A 22,546-nucleotide genomic window follows, 5' to 3' on the forward strand; every position below is an offset into this window, starting at 1 on the left:
ATATGCTCCTGAGACATATATGTAGATAAGTGAAGGAATGTTTAAATGAACTCATCACTGCTTTTATTACAGGTGTTAGCATGTGCATGTAGGCTGCACATTTTTCAAGCATGGAAGCATGTGTATGTCTCCCTCCCTCGGAATCCTGAGCACTCCAGCATTCACATAGAACCTGTGATGGCCTGGCCTGCTCGGGGTACTCACCAGTCCTGGACTGAGGTGCAGGCCAGCCTCTAAATTGTACCTATATATCTACTTCTTAGCACTTCTTGTTGCTGTTTTTCCTTTTGCTAATACCTTATTCCCAAGACCATTCTAAAAAAAGCAGCTTTTTTTTAAAAGAAGTTTTTTCCTGCTTGTGACACTTGGTGATTCTTCTCCAAGAGTCCATGTCAGACTGTTGGTAGCCTGTAAGTAGTTCTGCTTCTTGTAAACTCTTCAGTAAAAAGTGGTGGGTTTTTTGAGATGACATGCTTTTTGAGGCATTTTAGTTCCTGATTTTTGAAAACAAGGTTCAGCAGTTAATTGAATGGCAGCAAATCAAGGGTGACTTTACCCACTTCTTGCACCTTTGGAGAGATGAGGTGTTATTAGCAGTGTTTCTTTGCTGTGATCATGCTTGGGAGACAAACCCCTCAGTCAGTAACACCATCAGAATAAATGGGGCCGTGTGTGTAGGATGCTTTATAGCTACTTTAAGTCATTTCTGGAGTAGGTTTGGTGGCTGTATGAGGCAGCCTAAATGGAAGGACTGTCTCAGCTCTAATTACCAATGGAGAAAGACTTAGGATCAAGCCTTTGATCTGGTTGATTCTCTCAGATGTGTTTACCCTGTAGTATTGGACTGGAGTCTTAACTGAAGCTGAGGTTTTGCTCAGAGGAAGCAGAAGTAGATTTATGGAGTGCTCTATGGCTGCTTTTTCTGAATGAAGTACTCGTCTAATGACTTATTTTCATGGACTTGATTTGTCTTCAAATCAGATTATTTAAGCTTTGTAGGAGTTTCATTTCAGATGTACAAAATGGATTTTGGTGGACATTGTCAGACCATGACATTACTCAGTACACAGATGAGTGGATGTGGTGTTTCAGAAAAAACGACAGACATGGTCTTGGCTTTTCTGTGCTCAAAACAAAGCATTTCTATGCCTCTTTTCAAAAGTTTGTCCAAGTTGCTCTAAGTAACTGGAAGTGAATGCTTCCAACTAACAGAAAATCTACATTTCATAATTTTTCTCCTGGTATGTATTGATGACTTGCTCTTCAAATCTTTTCTCATGAGCTAAGTCTGTAATGAGTAAATCTATTGTGAAGCTTAGTAAAACCATGGGATCACTGTGAGGAATATTCATGTTAGGGAGAGATAGCAAGATCATGGCTTTTTAGCCTTTTGATTTACCAAATAACTTTAAACCTTCATTCTTATTTTGGCTGGGAAAGCCCCTTTGTTGGCCAGACACAAAATTTCCTTTTGTTTACATCAGGTTTTTTCTCACAGAGCAGATAACAGCAGTGATGGATTCAGCATCTAAAAGGTCTCTGGCAGGATGGGAGCCTGCACCCAGCCTGCTGAGCACTGTACAAATAGCTTTGCTGTTACTCATGCAGCTTGCTAATAAAAACAGTGATCTGGGAGAGTCATGGACAGAGTTCTGCCTAATGGAGTCTCATTCAAGCTGCGGTTTGCTGCTTTTCTTTTGAACTTCTCAAAAGTCCTTCTTGAGTTACACTTGATAGGAATGATAAGGATACTACTGCAAGTTCCTCAGCAAATCTGTAACACACAGAGCGTTTTTCCATTTAGATGTGTGTGTATTTACATGAAAGTTGGGTCTAAGATGGAGTCTCGTTTCCAGACTAGATGTACTTTGACTTGAAGACCTAAGATCATAAACTTTGATTTTTGGTGTATTGTAAACAACTGTGGCTTAGCCATCAGTGAAAAACAGCTGACACTGAAAAGAAATGAGGAAAGAAAGTCAGCAAATGTTTGTAAAAATAGCTGAAAGTGGTGCTGGGGAGGATCCAGGCATTTGTATTTTTCTCTTAGCATGCACTCCGTACTGGCCATCACTCTACAAATGGCTGGGTCTTAGTGCTGTGACAGATTGTTTCACTGCTGCTAGTGCTGATATTTGTCAGTGTCTTCCATCTCCCTTCACTGAGTTTTATAATGAAGGCTTAAAACTACAGCAGAGAAATAGGTCAGTGATTGCAAGGGTGTGTGTGTAGACCTTTGTCCTCTGTTTAAAGAAAAATGGGCTAACTGCACTAAGATGTGCTTCTTCCTTTATTTTGCCAGGTCTCGTGTTCAAGCATGGTAAGTCTTGTTAATACAAGATAAGGAAAAATAAGAAAATACTTGGAAAGGGATGTTTTGGAGCAGAATGATTATGTTCTCTCAGAACGTGTTAGAAAAATATCAAAATAGCAATGTAGTTGTATTTTATGTTCAAGAAATATTCTGACTTATACAGAGGCCTAACTGATGGACAGTATACTTAGGACATGTTTTACTGAGGGACTTCTCAGTATCTGTGCTTATGCTCTTTCACACAGTCAGTCTATAGGCTTCAGCATGATTGCATTGGTTTAACTGAGGAAAATATTTTTTTGAATTGAATAAACCTGGCTAAATATACTTACATTAGATAATAACTATGTAAGTACGCTATGTGCTATCTAAGGCTTGAGCTAAGTATTGAGTAATTCATACACCCTATTGTTGCAGCTGAAGATAGCCTGACACCCTCAAACCAAGAATTTTGACTGGTCATTTATTTATAGTGATGTAAACGTATGTTTTTCCTTTATGACATAGTTTACCTCTCTAAAATATGTTATCTCCTGGTTTTTAACCCTTTAAGATAAGCAATGTCTTGCCTTCAGGCCAGGTCCTGAAAGGGACGTGCTTAAGGGAGGTTCTGTTGGTTAAAATGATAACAGTGCACCAAAACAATCAGTTCTGGGTTTTCAGGCAGCAAGTAGCAGCAAGACTGCGCCCCAGGGCCTCAGTTTAGAGAGCTCCTCTTAGTAGGCAAAGTGCTGATTGCTCCTATCTCATAAGAACCTTTGAATTGTTTTCAATGAAAATCCACCAGATTTAGAAAACACTCTAACTTTTAAAGACTGATACGCAGTTACTTTATGATTTTCCTACTTGGGAAAAACTTCTTAGGACAATGGGAATTGTGCCCGTTTTGAGAATGAGTGGTCTGTGGGAAAGTGGTCATTTTCTGTTTGGATTTTCTCCCTGTGTTTTTTCACAAAACATGCAAACACTCAGGTGAATTTAGTCACTTTGGTATGCAAAGAGCTGCCCGGTGGGTTTTGCAGCTCTTTCAGCAGAGCAGGTGTGTAACCACCACTGATGTAAGAGTTGGTTCAGTGCAGGTGGAGAGAGATCCTCAAGGCCAAGTGCTCGTCAGAGCTAAAGACATGGCCCACAGGGCACCTTGCCAAGCAAATGTGTTGTCTAGTTGTTTTAATTCCAATGTATTCAGAGGAGTCCTGTCTCCTGGAGAGTTAGAGGAACAGGAAACTGAAAGGGAATTGCTTGACTTGGGAAATACCCTTCTCATGACTAAGGAAAACCACCCGGTGTTCATTACTTTTCTGTGATGAAGTACTTTTAATTCATGTCAGTCTAGTCTGCTTTTCTACCTCCTTGACATGTAATAGGAAAATAATCTGTTGCCCAAGAGATGAATCATGTTTTGTGTACAGTAAACTATTACAAATACATTATCAGAAGCATAAACATGTAAATAATGTCAAGCATCTGAGTAACTTCACTACTGCTAGTAAACTACCCAAGACTTAGTTACAAATATTTTTATCTGTCTAATTCAAATTCTTTTTTTTTTCTCTGGCGTGTCATGTGAAGTATAGGAAAACAATAAATCCTATCTCCATATCTTCTAGGAAACACTCTAGCAGGAAACCTTCCTTTGTGATAATCACATAGCCATGGTCAATATTTGGTTTCAACATGAAGTTTAGGGAGAACTCTGAACATAGCCATGCTCTAAAAGATTTTTGCCAGTTGTTAAATAGACTAAGTTTGTCTGTAAAATATGCTTTACAAAATCGAGATATTTCTATAAAGTATGCTTCCATGGCTATCACTCAAAAGTAGGACACATTTTTTCCTACTTGGCTGGTAAATGTGGTCATCTTGATTTGTGTCTCTTTATAAAGGAGATAATTGTTACAGTCACTATCACTTATATTTAGCATGTCTGAAAGGAAGGGTACAAATTCAGAAAAAAAGAAATAATCATGCAGTTAAATTAATTATTTCTGTACTGTGCACTTCTTATGTGGCCTTGGCACAGCAAGCCATTTAAACCCCACTACCTTGGGCCCATCTGCTTGAAAGAAAGAAGAAAGAAAATAGAAAAGGCAGACAAAACCAATGAAGTAAAACACTTAAAATCTTCTCTGCCCTTGTTGGTTTTGCTATGTAGGCTATCTAGCAGGTAAAGAACTGATCATGTAGAATTCTAAGGAAGCACAGGACCTAGACACTGCCTCTGGGCAAGGTTACAATGCCAACAAGAGGAACTCATATATAGATTGACTCTGTGTTTGCACTCCAGGGCACTTAAATGTGAAAAATTCCTGCTAACGAAGCACGCAGTACCCTAGGAAATTCAGCTCATGCAGAATAGAAGTTGTCAAGAAGGTGGTACAATATTACCATGGTTCCTGCTTCTTTGCCTTTCCTAACACGAATCAGATATGCACTGAAGTTTTCACTATAATAAAGATGCGAGAACTAAAAAGTAGTATCAGGTTGCTGCATCTGGCTTAGCTTTAGAAGTGGAAATGTAGTAACAGTAATGGGATAAACGAAAGGGCCACCCACTATAAAGTGTGGGTGACCAGTATAAGGAAAAAGCACCCCCCCTCCCCCTTTAATGCGTATTTATTCCAAAGGCTGTTACAAAGAAATTGTTCTCAGTCTGATGTAGTGCCAAACATAGGGGATTAAACTTTTTAATGACTTTTTGTTGACCAACATCCAAGACATCTAGGAACAAAGCAGAGATTCTGTAACTCCACATAAAGAATATTATTTTCAGACAAGAAGAGAGTGCTTGAAAACATAAGTTCAGAAGATAGGGTAAAAGGTAGCAGGGAAGATGATAAATGCAAGTCTCAGTGGCAGAACCATTTATTTTGAGGGCAGAGAACAGATTTATAGCTAATTCCATGTTAAATGCCAGAATTCTAGGTAATTGCATGCTGACAATGACTAGAATAGGACAGTGTCCATTTTGGCTTGATTCAGAAATTGTGTAGGATTCTTCTTTCTTTCTTTCCTTCTTTCTTTCCTTCCTTCTTTCTTTCCTTCTTTCTTTTTCTTTCCTTCTTTCTTTTTCTTTCCTTCTTTCTTTTTCTTTCCTTCTTTCTTTTTCTTTCCTTCTTTCTTTTTCTTTCCTTCTTTCTTTTTCTTTCCTTCTTTCTTTCCCCTCCCTTTTTTTCCATTTCTATCAGATTAAGTCAGGCTTTTTTCCTACAAATTAGGTGTTTTCTGAAATCCTACCATTCTGTCTCTTTTGTGTCGTGGTCCCTAGCACTGAAGGAAGTCTTGCTTGAAAATGCAAAGGGGCCCATAAGATCGAGAAGAGGGTGTAGTCAGAGTACAGTGTCTGGAATGAAAGATAGTCCCCCAGTGACTATTCCAGACTGAAACCAAGAGCAGTCTCCACTAACTCAGGGACTCCAGACATAAATGTAGTCTGAAGCCACCCTGTTCTTGCCTCTTGGACTACATGTGCTCATTCTCTCTTCTGAGAATTGGGGGTCTGGGTTTGTTTGAATTAATAGTGAAGTCATTACACTATGTAAATATGTTAGTCTTCATCTGGTTTTACTCACAAGCTATTCTTGCCTTGCTGTGCTGTTCCCGTTTTCTTGTTTGTGCAAAATTAACCAGGAGCATTTTAAAAGAAAAGGGGGGAAAAGGGTGAATAGTGTTGAAACCTTGATTGCTACGTTATTTACCACAGGCTGAAGTTTGGTAGGCAGTTCCAACTTAATCATATAATAAGAGTACAATGGCATTTTTAATGAAGCTTTTAGGGATCCTTTCTCTTTCTCATCTTTGGCCTTCTTTGAGTAAACTGTGATAATTTGCCTTAATAGCCTAGTATTGCAAGTTTTCATTTTGCTCTTACTGAGGAGTCAGCTGAGCAGCAATATGAGTGTAAGCACTTCAGGGAGGTTGCCTGTGCCCTCAGGGGGCTGTGACCAAGTGTTTTCCCAGGACAGCTGATTATTTGCAGGTAGTCCCATTGCATAAGCACTGCTGGCTCCTCATCCAAGCACAACTGCTCCTAGAATGAGTCAGAATGAGGAGCTGCACTCTCATATTGTAATTCTTCCTGTTGCTATGAAAAGGAAAGCCCCAAGCTGCATTATTGACTTGTCCTGTTTCTCAGTCTCACTCATGCAGACCAATTGTAAAAACTGAAGAAATATTAACTTTTTTTGGTTTTTTTTTATTTTTCCTTAAAACTCGTGGACTTCTGTGGCAATGCCTCTGAATCACCTGTGGTACAAGAGACTGGAAAGTGGGAGGTGGTGCACGTGCCCCAAAGCTGTTTGTTTGTTCTGACATTAAAGCTGGACTGATGGATTTTTGATGTCTGATTTCATTCTCTGTAGCTGCTTTGGCATTCTCAGTTCCCCTCGCAGTGGAGCAGTCACAGCCATCACATTGCAGAGGGCTCACGTAAAACAGGAAAAGAGGGAAGGCGTTTGGAATATCAGATGACAGTGGTGGTTTCTGATGCATAGAGAAAGAATTGGGGATTGAAAGAGGCATATGAGCCAGGTGTTCTCACATAAATGACCATAAGGGAAGGAGACAATAATACTGACATTTGGTAATGATGTTAGGTTGTGGTCAGCAGTCTTCTGCTGAGGTGGAGACTGCAGTTCATCCTTCTCAGACATATGGCATCTGGCTGTCTCTCCAGCTGCCACAAAATCATGTTTGCAGGGCTGTCCTTTTAAATATGAGAACCAGAGAAAGTGCATTTTGAAAAATGGTGTCTTAAATGCTTCGTATTCTGCAATGCAAAGTGTATTCTGTAAGGAATACCAAAAAGTCATTTCCAGGGTGAGGATTGCAGATGCTGAACAAATGTTTATAACCTGAAAACACTCTCCAGGCAGTGTAGCAGACAAAGAAGAGTTTCTGCACTGACTTCAGTAAGACAGGTTTTCCCCCTTGTTTTTCTAGATTTTATGAATGTTTGAAAGCAAAGGCAGTTTACTCGCTTAGCAGGAATACTAGAGAAGGTAAAGCTGTCATCTCATTTTTCTTGCTTTGTATATATGCTTACAGAGATGGCTCCAAATTAAAGCTCCACCTTGAAAGTGTGCCATGATTTGTGGATGTTCAGACCCAGGTGTTAAACAGTAACTTGCTGCCAGTTCCCAGCAGTGTTATTCTACACCCAACCACATCATCTGTTTATTTCCCTTTGGTTTAGTGCCTGGTACTTCAGGAGCCATAGGGTCTGCTAGCTGTTTTCATCTGGGTAGTATTCTTAGTATTCCAACTGCTCATCCATCGCAGTAAACATATTTATCAAAAAGCCAGAAGAGTCTCATACTGAAATGGATGATAAATAGCCAATTAGAGACAAAACTAAAAAGCAAAACCATCAGAAAAGGGGTGGGGAAAAGGCAGAGATAAAAGAGCAAGAACAGTCTGTTGAAAAGACTGGACATAGAACAAAGCACATGTTAACAAACCTTCATTTTTTGAGCAGCCTTTGGTGGTGCATTTGAAAATGATGTAAAATCAAGACCTGGAGGTTTCCTGTCACACTGATTTAGTACTACACTGTTGACTTCAAAGATTACCTAACATTGTTTTGATGCTCTGTTGTGATGCTGCTGCTGGTAGTTCACCAGACAATATGAATCATACACATTGTGAGACAGAGTCTGTAACATTTGGGGTCAAACTGACTGTTCCCCAAATTTTTGTAACTTCTATAGCCATGTCTTCTGTAAGGTCCCAGTTCTACAGAGCAGGAAGCTGCCTTCAAAATCAAGTAGAGTAGGTGGCTCATTATTTAGCTGATGCACTTGTAGTCTTTCAGATTACCTTCCTCCATATGTCCTTCTGAAGCCAAGGCCAGCTTTAAACAGACACTACGCCCTCCCAGTAGGACACAAAATGTAGGTAGTTCTGTAACAGGTGTAGAATTATGAACTGTAGAATAACAGGTTGGAATGATCTAGATAGTCTAGATCTAAAATGCTTGTTGAAATCCATGATGTGGGCTGGGAGATCCATAGGGTAACAGTGTGAGTGAGATCTCATTCAGGAAAAATCTTTGGAGGTTATTTTTCTATCTGCACTGGGAGAGTCACCGCTCACACTGACTAGTGCTGTGTGAAATAGGGCAACACAGCTCCCCTGTTCATTTGGAGGTGTTTGTCTCCACCAGACGCAGCTACACACTCCCCCTAAGCACAGCTCCATGCACAACTGTCTAGGGCTTGCAGAACAGGATGTTGTTTTCCATGGCGTTATTGTTTGGTCAAGGAAAACTTATGAGACTGCCCCTGTGAGTTCTGCCTGTTGGTACAGAGGGACCTCAGTGAAGTTTGTTTCCTGGTTAAGATCGGAATTTTCTTTCGCTCTAGGAAATCATGAGGGCTGAACTACTGCGTGCTGTAGAAATGTTCTTCCCCTGGTGGTCTAGCAGTGGATTGAGAATTCCTTTGAAACATGAATATTTATTGTTTAATAATGCAGGCTTCTGGGACCATTATCCACACAGTTTGAAGGAAGGATCTTTGGAAGCTGCAGTACATGTATCCATGATGTAGCACTCTGTGAATCAGACCTCATGTTAGAGCAGTGTTGTTTTAAATTGAAGAGTTAAAAATAAATTCTCTCTAGAAGAAAGTGCCTATGATTAGAGGCTGAAGATGGTGCTTTTCTCTTTAGGTCTGGCAGAGAAATGGGTCAGAGATATATTATTTTAATGAGAAGGAGGTTTGGTGAGAAAAATTGAATCATTAAACTTGCTATGGCAACCAAAAGAAGTAAATCTGTTTCATTGCAACTACTGTAAGTTTTTCTTTCAGGAACGGTCTGTGCCACAGCAGTCACTGAGAATTGAGTTTCTGGTTTCTCAGTCTGAGACAGGATCCATGTCTGGAGCTGTCTGAGAGCACAGCATGATTTCCTCTGTGGGATAAATTAACCATGGCTTTGTGCTTGCACACAGTGAGATCCCTCACTATCATCTGTGCCTATGTTGAGCTAAGAATAGAAAAAAGCAACATCAGCAGTGCTGTGGGAAAACTACATCGCTCCAGATGACTGCTGATAAGCTCTTTTCTTGTTTGGGATTAACAATAAAATAGTAGTAAATAATGGTCATTTCTCATCCACATCTTAACCTACACATCTGCTTAGCAGCTAGGAGAAAGTTAGGCTGAAGTCTGTCAGAGGTGGATTTTTCTGGATACACCTGAGAAGCCATCAGTAAGTAGTTTAATTGCCTTGCAGGGAAAAAAAAGACAACCCACAAGGAGCAGGGAGTTTGCTTTGTTAGTTGGTTACTAAAAAGATTTGAATTCCCCTCTTACCCCCTCCATTCTGCTTTATCACATTCATGTGGCTCAGAATAAAGAGCTCTTATTTGCATTGTTACTAAGGTTTGTATCCTGTGAAATCATGTTAGGATTTCTCTCAGACTTCATAGAGAGGTTCTTCACTCTGTCTCCAAAGAGGCAAGTGGGACAAATCCCACATGTGATGTATTCATTTAGCTCTATAGGCCACATGTTGCATACAACTGTCCCACCAATGCTGGTCTGTTAAAAGCCAAAACAAATCTGAGATCCCAACTCAGAATCAGGCCCAACTGGGGAGCCAAACAATGACTTGCATTCTTTGTAGTTAGTCTTGACAGCGGGCTATTTGGTTAAAGCATATGTTTGCATTTCCTAATTTATTGGCATGCTTTTAATTTGGATTACTAATTCTTCAGAGAAAGAGAAAAGAAAAAGAAAACATGGCACCCCTGTGGCTATTTCATATGTTTGCTCCATGGGGATCAAGTCCTTGCTCTGAAAGATAGTTCTGTCCTGTCCAAAGCAGGATGGGAAGGAGAGACTCTCACCATGATTGAGCCAGTTAGTTGCTTCATTGTGCCTGATGGCTTTGGAATATTAAGCAATATGCCCAAGACTAAAGGGCAAACAAGCTCTTTTGTTCATCTCTCAAGTGGAGGTTGGAAACTCTGTCCTCTTGCCTATAGTTCAGGACAGTTTTGATCATCTAGCCGGCATACTGGCTGCAGAGAGGCCAGCTTCCATGTCCTTCACAGTCATTATTTTAAAATTTACAGAAATATGATTAATTGAAATAGAGAAAATAACCTTTTTTCCTTAAGTAACAAGTGAGTAATAGAGTGAGTTGCAGTACCAATTCATTTGTGGTAAGCTGTCTCATGGGCACTGTGTGAATATAAAAGATTGTGTAGATGTGATGTAGAAGAGATTTTGGCAGCAGCAGAAGACATATCTGTAGTATGTGGTAGCATAGCCTAGCGGCATGGGTACTTGCACAGGATATGAATAAATAGGGATAGTACGTACAAGACCGAGTAAGAGCCTAAATTTGTTTTCTAACATACGGGTACCTGGGAAGCAAGGCCATTCCTGGGATAATGTACGTGTCCATTTCCTTGTCTCACCTTTGCAATATAGCTACTGCCTCTTGGCCAAGTGAGAGAGGATGACAAAGGGCTGACCTGGTAGCTCTGGAGAGCTCTCACTTTCTGGCTGTACAACTGGTCGAGGCTTTTCTCCTCTTCTTCAGTTCAGTCCCCACTATCATCAGGGGATGATTGTGCGGACCAAATCCGGCAGAGTGTCCAGTACGGTAAGTGCAGTGATACTGTCATTTTTGTGATGCATGAGACTTCATCTGTCTTACTGAGTGCTGCTTGGCATCTGCAGTGAAAGGCTAATGGACAACTTCCATGCTTTTTCTTCTGCTGGGAGTGGTAGTAGCCATGGTTTTCTGCCAGGACTGACTCTGCACTTGGACTTTATGACGTGTTTAAAAAAAAAGTTAACTGCTTCTGGGGGAATCACTACTGATATCTGTTCCATCAGAACACATATTTAGGCACAGCTCCTCTCAGCGTTGAAGGTGGGTGTGAAGCCAGCGGTGTCTAGGACTGCTTGTGCTGGATAAGTGATGACACAGCCTAGGTAAATTTCACTGACATAGTTAGCCAGTATGGCGGGGAGTACTTCAGCATAAAAACAAATGAGACCTCATAATACGAACAAATGAGAGCCTGGTGACCAAGACCTGGCTGGGAATATTGTCTTCAACTATTTGCTGGAAGCCATGCTGAAATTCAAGACCTTATCTCCCAAAGCTCAGTAAAGTATATTTGCCATCAGTCTCCCCACCCTTCAGCACATTACAGCATCTGTCTTACTCTTCCCCTGGAGTGTTTCTCCATTACTTTTTATAGTGCCAGACAGAGAGACTCAAACTGTTTGACTTCTTAGCACAGCAGTCTCACCACTTAGTATTGCTACAGCTTGCAGTGAAACTCTGTCGTGCCTATAAAATACGTGTGATAGCAAATGACTCCAGAAAAAATATCAAGAAAATGTCATTGCACTGAGAAGAGGGGCTAAGAGGTCCTCTGTCAAAAGGGGAAGACAAAGGTAAACACAAACCTCACTGCTCCACGGTTCTCAAATCATGGGAACGACATTACCCACTTAGTCACAAAATCTAGACAGTCAGTTCCTTACTCAGCCTTCCTGGGAAGTCAATATAAAAAGGAAGATCTTCAGTAGCCTGGAAGGACTTGTTCAACTATAAAAATCCCCAACTTTTCTCCTCTATTGTCTGCATAATTTCCCTTGAGTACTTCTATCATGCACTCATGGAATTTTGAATATAAATTCAGGAAGGGAAGGAATATTCTCTCTCTTCAAGAGAAAAGTTCAACATTTCTGTGTTGTTGTGACCTTACTGGTAAAGGTTAGTCGTGGTGGACTGATGCAGGTGACATTTTGGCACAGCACAAGCAACACCCATTTCAATACCTAGCCTGAATCCTCCAACATTGCAAAAATCCCTTTGCTGTAAATTTTTGGACAAGCAATCAACAGTGTCTTTTATACAAGGATACAAAAATAATTGGAATGGCTGAGGAAAAAACATGTCAGTAAACAATGCTCCTAATCAGACAACACATTCTGAAAATGTGACTCATTATCACAGGCAAATCTAGTTTATGTCATCCTACGGGTGACTTGATTGCCTGTAACTGGGATAAAAAAATAAGATTGTTTAAATGCAGCTTCAGGGAGCGCTACATATTTTATCTCAGTTTCATCTGGTTTCCCATGATATCAAAGCTATGTTTAGTGGATAGAGATTTACAACCAGAAAATGATACGTATAGCTGAAGAATGTGAAGGGATGATGTGCCTTATAGAATTAGTTATCATTGCTGGGGAAGTAGAGCTGGTTTACAGCTTGCTTCTTCCCTCTGCATCTGGGACTGATCTGTGTCTTTGTGTTGTATATAGGAAATGTTCTCCACAATTCTCTGAACGTAAAGACTCTGTACCAGGCGCTGTGGTGTAGGAGATTTTGAAAACCTTGACTTATGCATAGACAATAGTTAACGTGCACATTTTTACAAGTGTGTTTTCTTTACCCTGTATTTTAAGAAAGAAATATGCCTAGATTGACTCAACTGACAACAAAGGAATAATTATGGATGCATTTCCCTCCTGCTAGCAAAGGCTATGTACACAATATATTATTTTGTTTTATTTTTCTCTTTTAATAATGAATGCTACTCAGCAATAGAAATTACTTTCCTGAGAGCAAGAATTATTCCAATGAATGTCTAGTGACTAGGAAACAGACACAAGGCTATATAGGCATTTTTGTTTCAAGGTCCCTGTGATTGATAGCCAGGCTATAAATACGTGGTGGTTTTGGCAGATTGAAACAGTTGATGGCATCAGGCATTTGCAAGATGGTTTTATATATGACTGGTTCACTGGACTTGCTAGGTGTTGTCTGAGCTACATGTAACAGAATTTTTTTTTTATGTGCTGCATTCATTTGCCTAAGGTAGGTTAGTTTTGGCTTATTGTAATTCAAAAGTATTATTTTTATTTAGGAATGGGCTCTAGATTAGGAAGAAAGGCTGGGTTGTGTTGATTTCCCTAGCAGTTTTTGAAGTTGTCTTTTATTACTCTTACCATTCTCAAGGACAGAGCTTAGAACTGACAATTAGATGCATATCTTGAAATATCTTTTCCATGTCACTCAGCTTAAAAGCCAAAAGTAAAGCAATCACTAGATAGGGTATCTGAGAGCATTCATTAGCACCATTCAGGATCAGGGAACTCTTTTTTTTTTGAAAAGCTATTTGAGGAACCAAAATAAAACTGCAAGTAGGCTTCTTGCTGACAAGTTGCAGGTGTATACCACATGCCCATATTGGAAAAAAGATGTGGTTATGAAGGTCTTGATGACAGACAAGGGTCTAAAATGCCTTCATCTCCAGGTTTTAGCCAGTCCATCTGTTTTTTATTTGCATTTTCTCCAGCTAGCAGAGTTAATATTATCTAAACCCAGTATAACCATGCACAAGTCTATATAAAATCAATTTTTTTTGCATTGGAAGATCCTTAGGTTTGTAAGGTATCATTTAAATCAGGGACGTCTTACTTTTACGGTAACTGTATAATAAATTTTAAGTCAATTTTATTTATTTATTTGTGGAAAAATGAGGGAAAGGAGTGATGAGATTGAGGGAAAAGCACTTTAGCTCTGCTTCGCAAGAATAAGTAGAATCGCTTATGCCTTAAGAGTACCAAAAAGGTGAGTGTTTGCATTTTTCTGTTATTAGTATTCCTAGCTTACAAGATCTGTCCTTCTTTGATGTTCATCCTCTTGAGGAAATGTTCACTCTTAAGGCTAAAAGACTTCCACATCCTTCAGATTACTCCAAACAGCTGCACCCTGGAAAAATTCTCAAAGCCACATATTCAGAGGGCAGAAGTAATGAGACAACAGCACTTGGGAAATATCCAGCCAGCACTTCTGGTACTGTGAAGTAAATTTTGACAAAGAAAACAACTCATGAAGTAACATGAAAAACGGCTTAGTTTCCCCTCCGACTACTGACATTAGAGAAATTTGTTTGGTTTATTAGAAGACCTCTTGTTTCTTATGTGATTCTCAACAGAATGGTATGAAGATAGATAAATAAGAGTTTCTCCATATAAAGGAACAATTTTCAAAGTGAATTGTCAAAGGCCTCGCAGTTTTTCTTTTCTGAGAGCAATATAAGTCTTGATTTAAAATATGATTACAGAAAAGTAATCATTCTACACTGCAATGATGATGTTGACCTTTTTGTTTGGGGTGAACAATTTATTGAAAAATCATTTTGAAAAGCAGCAGTTTTATTTCTTTGAAATACTGGAGAAAATTAATTGAGGAAGTGTACACATAATTTTCCAGGAAGTGCACAGAATTTATTGTCATCTATTTTATCTCAACAAATTCCTCAAGTATAATTTTGAGGAATGGGGAAAAAAAAATCTGTAATTAATTTAATAGGCAGTAAAATTAGATTCAGAAAGATAGCATAGTTGTAGCTGTGTGGGAGTCAGCAGAAAGCATCCTGGAATGTGGCAGTTATGTGTTATTATGTCTCCTTCAAGCAGCTTGTCTTTTCCTTTTGTAGGAACAAACTTTATTGGAGAATGCAGTGCTTTTGCATCCTTTTTTAAAAAGGCTGTTTTCCTGTGAGTTAATGCTGGCTCTGATGAATATAGAAGAATTGTATACCCATGTATCTGCTTGCAGGGAATTATATGTGCAAGATATTTTGTGCTTTATAATATATTCCATGCTGCATACCATAGGGTGTTGTTTAGCAGGTGGCAAGTTTAAGGAGTATTCTAAGACAGTAAGTGAACTAAAGATTATCAAAGTGAAATGGTGACCAGTGATATTTGTTCACTTCCAAGGAGTCCCACTGGTGTGGGCCAGGGACAAGTGGTGCAGTTGCAAAGACATTTGAATGACTGCAATGCAGATAGTCACTGTGACGACACTAAGCTTATTATCAACCAGTGTGTTTGACAGCTGTCAAAGGAAAAATGTCTCCTTGGAGTTTCAAATGAAATGTTGCTTATTGGAGGGTGTGTTTCAGTATTTTTACGGCTTTCATGACCCTGTTGATTCTTCATTGTGGAGTTTTAAGCTCTTGTCTATGAATCCGATCCCTGAATCCACAAAAATATGAGATCTCTTGTGCCCACATACATTTGAGATAAGGAAAGATTAAATTACGAGTGAGCAGGTTGTATCTCTCTTATTCTTTAAGCAATGGCCAGCAGTTGTGTGAGCTTAAAAATTGCTCTATGGCTGCAGTGGAGCATCCTTAGGTGCATCTCCTAGCCCCATGAATTGTTACCTCAGGTATCGTTTTATTTTGGAGGTTTTGGTGATAGTTTGTTTTCTTGTTTTTTTGTTTGCTTGTTTTGTTGGGTGTTTTTAATGGGCTGCATCCATTCCTTGTACAAAAGAGTGCCTCACTGTAAACCTTTCTGTTCCCCACTAGGCCTATCCTTGTACTAACGACAAGGAATGCGAGGTTGGGCGGTACTGCCACAGCCCTCACCAAGCCACGTCTGCGTGCATGATGTGCCGGAGAAAGAAGAAGCGCTGCCACCGGGATGGGATGTGCTGTCCCGGGAACCGCTGCAACAATGGTATGGCTGCCAGCTCTGGGCTTTTCTGCAGAAAATCAGCCTTTTGACATCATCTGTTTCTGTGTGTATGCCCAGCAAGTGTTTTTTCCTGGGTGATGGCACTTCTATTTCTAAACCAAGAAAATTTAATCGTCTACTTCATGCCAATCTGCCTAATTTTCTTGAATAGTATTTCTATGTTTAGGGGTCAGGTACTACCAGACTTTTTTTATATTTTGTGGTGGGAAAACACAAAAATACTGTTGCTGCTGCCTAAAATTACAGCTCTATATTCAATGTGGTTTGATCCACTGGAAGACTGCACAGAAGTCATATTTTAAGGAAGCAAAGGAGACTTCATGAATCCTGAATCTACTCTGGCTGGGGAGGGTTATAACTATACTGCTTGCATTCCCATACTTTCCTCTGGAGGCTGGAGAGACATGTCTGTAAGGAGGTCTCCAGGGGCTCAGACCAGAAAGTCAGAGTGATAGAGAGAGCATCTGACAGTGACTGAAGCAGAGCTGTTGTGAAGCTAAGTGCCAGGAACCAGAAGTGAACGTGTGATTGGAGCTGAGCGTCACTGAGGTCAAACCCCAGTGCTTTCATCATCCTGACCTGGTCAGTGCATGTCTCTCAGCTGCTTTTCCTCTTATGTAGATCTTTGAGTGACTGTCTTTTCCTTGCAGGTATTTGCATTCCAGTAACTGAAAGCATCCTTACTCCTCACATCCCTGCTCTAGAAGGGCCACGCAACAAGAAGAATGGTCATTATGCAAGCAAGGATTTGGGATGGCACAACCTGGGGAGGCCCCGATCCAAGCTGTCACACATAAAAGGTAAGATCACACTTGGGCTGGACTGCTCTGTTCCTTCATGTCATGAATCATATTATTGCTGTTCAGATACAGTGGTGGAAACCAGAAATAGGCAGTAATTTCACAGGGAGTGAATGTCTATTGTGAGAATTCACAGCATGACTCAGAAAGTGATGTAATGTCAACCGACATTCCTGTGATTGAAACAGCATCTGCTTTCTTCTCTGTATCAGATGTGGACTGACAATCATGTTATCAGTTGTGCAAGACTGAAGACATCCTCCTCTTGTAATAGCCATGTAATTGAACACTTGTAATTGTGCTTACAATCCTGTAGCAGAATTTCTCCTTACTAAGTCTTGTGTTTACATCCTTCAAATAGCCACAGGTGGAAATATCACCTCTCCTTTTTCTGAGTTTCATTTGCATAAGTCTGCACTGAATCTGTACTTTCATGTTTTCCCATGAGATAAAATAATTTGGTTGCTCTTTTTAGGACATGAAGGAGATCCCTGCCTACGGTCATCAGACTGTATTGAGGGACACTGCTGTGCTCGCCATTTCTGGACCAAAATTTGCAAGCCTGTGTTGCATCAGGGGGAGGTGTGCACCAAACAGCGCAAGAAAGGGTCCCATGGACTGGAGATTTTCCAACGATGTGACTGTGCCAAGGGTTTGTCTTGCAAAGTATGGAAAGATGCAACCTCCTCTTCTAAATCAAGACTTCATGTGTGCCAGAAAATCTGAACAAGGATTGGGAAATAGTAAAAGTGACTGTGGCTTTATGTGTTTGATGCATTATGGCATGGTGGAAAAAGGGGACTGCAAATGAAAGTGGAATGGCTAAAGTAACAGTTAGAATAGGAGTAGAAGTCACGCCAAATGCATTTCTTTTTGAGCTGGTGGTAAACACAAGTGTAGCTGGGGTTCACCTACCGCCCAGTTCTCCTGTAAATAATTCTACAGTTTGTGGGAAATGCTAGTATGCAAGCAAGTAGAGTGGAAATGAATGTCACCTTACCTTGCTGTGTTGTCCCATGATGTTTCAGGGGTTCAGTGTTAGGGCTACAGTGGGTCTCCAGCGTGGTAAGGATTTGCCACAGAAATTGTATACATTGTACTCCTATAGGAAGCAGTACATGCCAGGAAGACTCATCTGTCAACACATTATTGGCCACATTGCAGGTGTAAGAAATGAAATAAAGTTACTGTGAATGTCCACACGCCCTTGTTATTCAGGGCTGACACTTCAGCAAAGAAAGCACTCCTGCCGGACAAGAGTGCTATGTTTTGCAGGCCCTTATGAAGAAGGTGAAAACTGGCTATCTCAAAATTTCAAAATAGCAGCAGTTTATCTAAGAGGAGGCATTTAAAGAGGTTTTGTTTCCTATACATGGGTAAATTGAAATGCTTTATGTAGTTCAATGTCATAGTAAGGCACTTAATCACTTGTATTTGCCTCGTTTACTGCTAATATACATTGGGTAGAACAGATGAAGCAAGTATGTGTGCATGCTGAATCCAGAATTATATACAGGCAGTTCCTCATTAGTCCTAAATATACTCTCCTTGCCTAAGCGTTCTTGCATTATAGACATTTCCAAAAGAAATAGCAGAGTGTTGAAGTGCTTAATATGAAAAGCTTTGAAGTTGCTTCTCTGTTGCTGTAATAATAGAGGATATAGACATTTGTTGAGGTGTTTCGAGCATACTGCTACAAGCTCAAATTTTTACATTTTATGGGACTCTGCAGCAGTATAATGGATTTGTTCTCAAGACAGCAAAGAAAAAGGAGTTGGATCTTTTGAGCACCTCGTCTCCTGCAGAAGAGGATGTAAGAAGATGGTATGATCACAAATGACTTGTTAAACATCATGTGATGCCACAGCATACCAGCCTCCAGCACATATTTGGCCTGAAATTGAAGTCCTCTCACTCTGGAGTGTTCTGCCAGCAATGATGGAAATACACAGACTGTGGAAACAGCTGCCAACCCTTCATTGTTTGTGTCCTGGTTAAAAAAAGGACAACCTCTGTTCCCTGACTTGTCTCCCAGGTCTTTTCAAACTTTTAAAATTTTACTTGTTTGCAAATATTCTTTTGTATAAACTTTGGTAAAGAGACTGATATTACTTTAAAGAAGTCTGATTCTATAACTGACCTACTGCTAAGTTGTAATTACCCATTTATAATTACCCATTTTCATGTTCTGTAATACAAGAGACTTTTCTGTTTATTCAGTTCTGAACAACATGGGCAGACCAGTATGTAGTTTAACTCTGAAGACCATGCCACCATTACCTGACACCTTTTTCCACCAATGGGATGCTTTAAAGCTTTAGCTTAGCTACACCACTTGACTCAGCCTTCCTAATTAGAGCACAGACCTCAGCTACATTGCCCTTATGTTTTGCAAAAGTCTGAAGATAGAGTATTTCACACACCTCTTTCCCTACTGGAGTTAGTTTTTATTGACCTAGAGGGACTGCTCAGAGACAGGAGCTTCTGTTTTATAATAGTCTGAGTTCTATCTTGGAGTCCTATCATCACAACTCTGCTTACTCCAGTGTTTTCCAAAGTCACTGGAACAGGAATAAGGCTCAGAAATTTCAAGATACTAAAAAAGTCCAGGAACCAATTTTGCAAGTTTTATTTACACTGACACAGCACATGCTCAGCAGAGGAACTCAAGTGGTCTCATTGTCACTATATAAAAGAAATTGATACCCAGCATGAGGAGGGTGGTTGCAGCAATGGGGTCTCAGCAATTTTTAGCTCTTCTTATCATTGGCCTACCCACCATCTTGCTCTTGCAAAACACAGTTACTTGGGATAATTTATTTACAGGAAATGTTTAATGAGATGTATTTTCTTATAGAGATATTTCTTACACAAAGCTTTGTAGCAAAATATATTTGCAGCCTGTTGACTTTAATGTAGAAAAATGTATAATAAGATTAAATATATTAAATTTCCTTTCACATTTCTCCCCAAATATTTTATCCATATTCTTTTCCTTACCTGCTGCTTAAGAAGAATAGTTTTTTTTTCCAGAAAGCCATGCAAATCAATTGAAAAAAAATTGTGTATCTTAGCTATGCAAGTAAATACATCTGATTCTACTTGTGTCTCTTTGTAGGCTGACTTTTGGTAAAAAACATGAAGGTCATCTTAAAATCCCCATACATCATTTCTAAAAGCTGCTTTAATTGACAGCTACCTGTATGCTTCTCTTGGGTCAGTTTACACCTAAACACTCAAGAATACATTTTGAAAATAATGCACCTGATTGTGTAATGTAAGATCAGCCAGGTTAAATAGGAAAGGTGTCCAGACACAGTTCCTGGGCAGTGATACATACCAGAGGGACATACCAGATGGATAAGGGTGGTATTCAAATTACATAGCGTTTTGTGAGAGGCTACAGCATGCAAATACACTCCTGCAAAATCTATAACTAGCAATTCTGAAATGGCAAGTTACAGCATTCAGCTCTAATACCATGAAACAATCCATGTGACACAACTGAGAATACTGTTAATAAAACCAGCCAAGTTTTGATCCCAGGAAAACTCCTGCAGAGCACAATAAATATTGCAAAATTATGGCTGTGGTTATTGAGCAATGGTCTTGATATCCCTGTTACTTGTTTCTGGTAACCCTTTGCTCCAACAGATGTACATTTGGAGGACGGAATGGTCTCCAAGTCACACGAGTGATGGTATAAAATGAAAAGGTTTAGCTACTGTCATTTGCAATATTTGGTTGGTGGGCCTTTGAAAATTCCAACACTTTTAACATCAACATAATAAAGTTGTGAGCATTTTGAGAGCCCAATGACTTCAACAGAGGCTGCCAAAGCCTTCGGAGATTTAATCTGGGAACAAAAACAATAGGCACAGGCAGTTCCTTGCACACCACAAATACTGAGCCACATAGCTGAACCGAGTAGCATGCAAGCAGTTTCGTAAGACTGAACTTTGGTTGTTTAGAAGCCAGTCAGTCAATGTTTTGTGGAAATATACATCAGTTTGAGAATAAAAGAACAGCTAAATCTGGGGATAATTGCTCTCACTCACTGTGTCACTCATCACGGGAATTAAGAATGACTTTGGTTCAGTAACATTTCAGAAATCTGCTGTCATGACACAAGTACACAAGATGTTATTGCTGAACAATTCAAGTAATTTTCCTATTAGCCTAGAATAGCCTCAGCAGTGCAACAGCTCTTTGGAAATACTTATTAACTTTCCTAAAACTATTGGATTTTTACTCTATAACAACGTATATTTGATTTACAGTATAAATGTGGGTGTATATCTATTACTGTATTATTTGCTTAGTCTCATGTTGTTTGCAACCTATAGTATTTATGATTTTAAACATTTTTTAATGAAAACAATTAAAATAGATTTATCTGCTTACTTCTATAACACTTTCAGCAACATACATCCAGCACCTGACACCTAAGCCAAAATTCACCAGAATTTAAGCCATCTTTTGCATATTCTGACTTTCCAGCTCATTGTCTAAGCAACAGCAAAAAAGCCCTCACCAAACACCATCTTAGGCAGAGGCTGAGAAGAGACATTCCTAAACTATTCCTTGTCACCAGCCTTCTCTGCTTTCACTTTAGAGCTCTGCATCATCACCCCCACTAGCAAAAGTAAGAGCTATCAAAATTTGTATTTTTCACCCCTTCCAGTTTCCTTTCCTTCTAGGAAAGCCATTTAAGAAAGAGATCCTGAAGGCCAAAACCAGTGGAAACTCACATAGAAGAGGCTCTAAGATCAGGCTTTTAGGAGCTTTGAGATCTATCCTCTAATTTTCAAAGACTTAAGAGAATTATGTAATATTGAGACCACATTTGCAAAAAATAAAGAAACCTTGTTCTTTGGATTGTCAGTCATGTGTTCTGAAAATAGCTGCCCACAGTGGGGGAGAAAAAACAAACTCTTCCTCCTCATCCAGGCAGCCTTACCTGTAGTGCCTGACAAAGGGAAAGCAGTTGTTTTGGATTTCTTTTGCTCTGGGCACAGTGCACACAAAGGCATCATTAATTTTGTTTTTAAATCACATTAGTAATAAAGTCATGGTTTCTTACCTTGATCACCAGTCTGAGGTATGGTCTCTCTCTTTTGCTGCATGAGACAGGAACAAAGAAACAGAGTTAGCTTCTGTGCTCCGTCATTTAAATCCTAGTGTTTCACTGACATAGAGACTTTCAGCTCAAGTGCCTTATCAGCAATACAGTTTTTCAGATGCTCACCACTACCAAAGAGTGTTTACAGTACAACACAGACCCTATATCCATTCTTACCATTTGTTTAGGTTCAACTTTACATGGCTTCTATCAGTTACTGAAAAGCCCCAGATGTCTGCTGCAGCCCCCCCCAACTGCTCTGCCAGCTTTACACAGCCCTGCTGGTGGCAGCAATGCAGGAGGTAAGGGGAAAGCACAGAAAAAGCTGGAGGTAGCAAGGGTGGGAGCCAGCCCAAAGCTTGAAACAGTGGGTACAGGGCACAAGCTGCCTCAAAATGTAGTTAAAAGCTACTTGCAAACACCATGACCATTAATGGTATCCCACACAGTAATTAAGAGCAGGGGAAGGGCAAATGCACTCTGTTTGTTCCTGAGCCACGACCCCACGACACTGACCCAAAGAGGGGAGGCATGTTTTAGTGACTCAGGTCCCTCAAAAGCTGAAGTGTTGAGCCTATTTCCCCTGGAAGTAGTATGCCTCTCACCTTGGTCCTCTGTGTATCCAAATCCTGGTTATTCCAGAGGTTTTGGATTCAGGCGTATTCTTTGGATAACACTGCTATAGCTCAGAGCCTGCCTGTGCCTAGGGATCCCACTGAAAGTCTGTGCAGAAGGAAGCAAGAGGCAAAAGCAGGAGATGGCTGCTCTTTACAGAACT

At 39.9% G+C, this 22,546-nt stretch overlaps 1 protein-coding gene across 1 annotated transcript in view; it reads left to right on the forward strand.

Annotated features, from left to right (window-relative positions):
- The window catches only part of DKK2 (dickkopf WNT signaling pathway inhibitor 2), a 41,419-nt gene extending 19,682 nt beyond the window's left edge, over window positions 1-21,737 (forward strand). The window contains exons 2-4 of the mRNA XM_010411711.4: window positions 15,678-15,828; window positions 16,497-16,646; window positions 17,122-21,737. Of these exons, the coding sequence (XP_010410013.1) occupies window positions 15,678-15,828; window positions 16,497-16,646; window positions 17,122-17,372 (552 nt within the window). The 3' untranslated portion in view covers window positions 17,373-21,737. The remainder of the gene's footprint in view (window positions 1-15,677; window positions 15,829-16,496; window positions 16,647-17,121) is intronic.
- The last annotated feature ends 809 nt before the right edge of the window (window positions 21,738-22,546 follow it).

Source organism: Corvus cornix, chromosome 4, assembly GCF_000738735.6.
Source record: "Corvus cornix cornix isolate S_Up_H32 chromosome 4, ASM73873v5, whole genome shotgun sequence".
NCBI classification, from domain to species: Eukaryota; Metazoa; Chordata; class Aves; order Passeriformes; family Corvidae; genus Corvus; species Corvus cornix.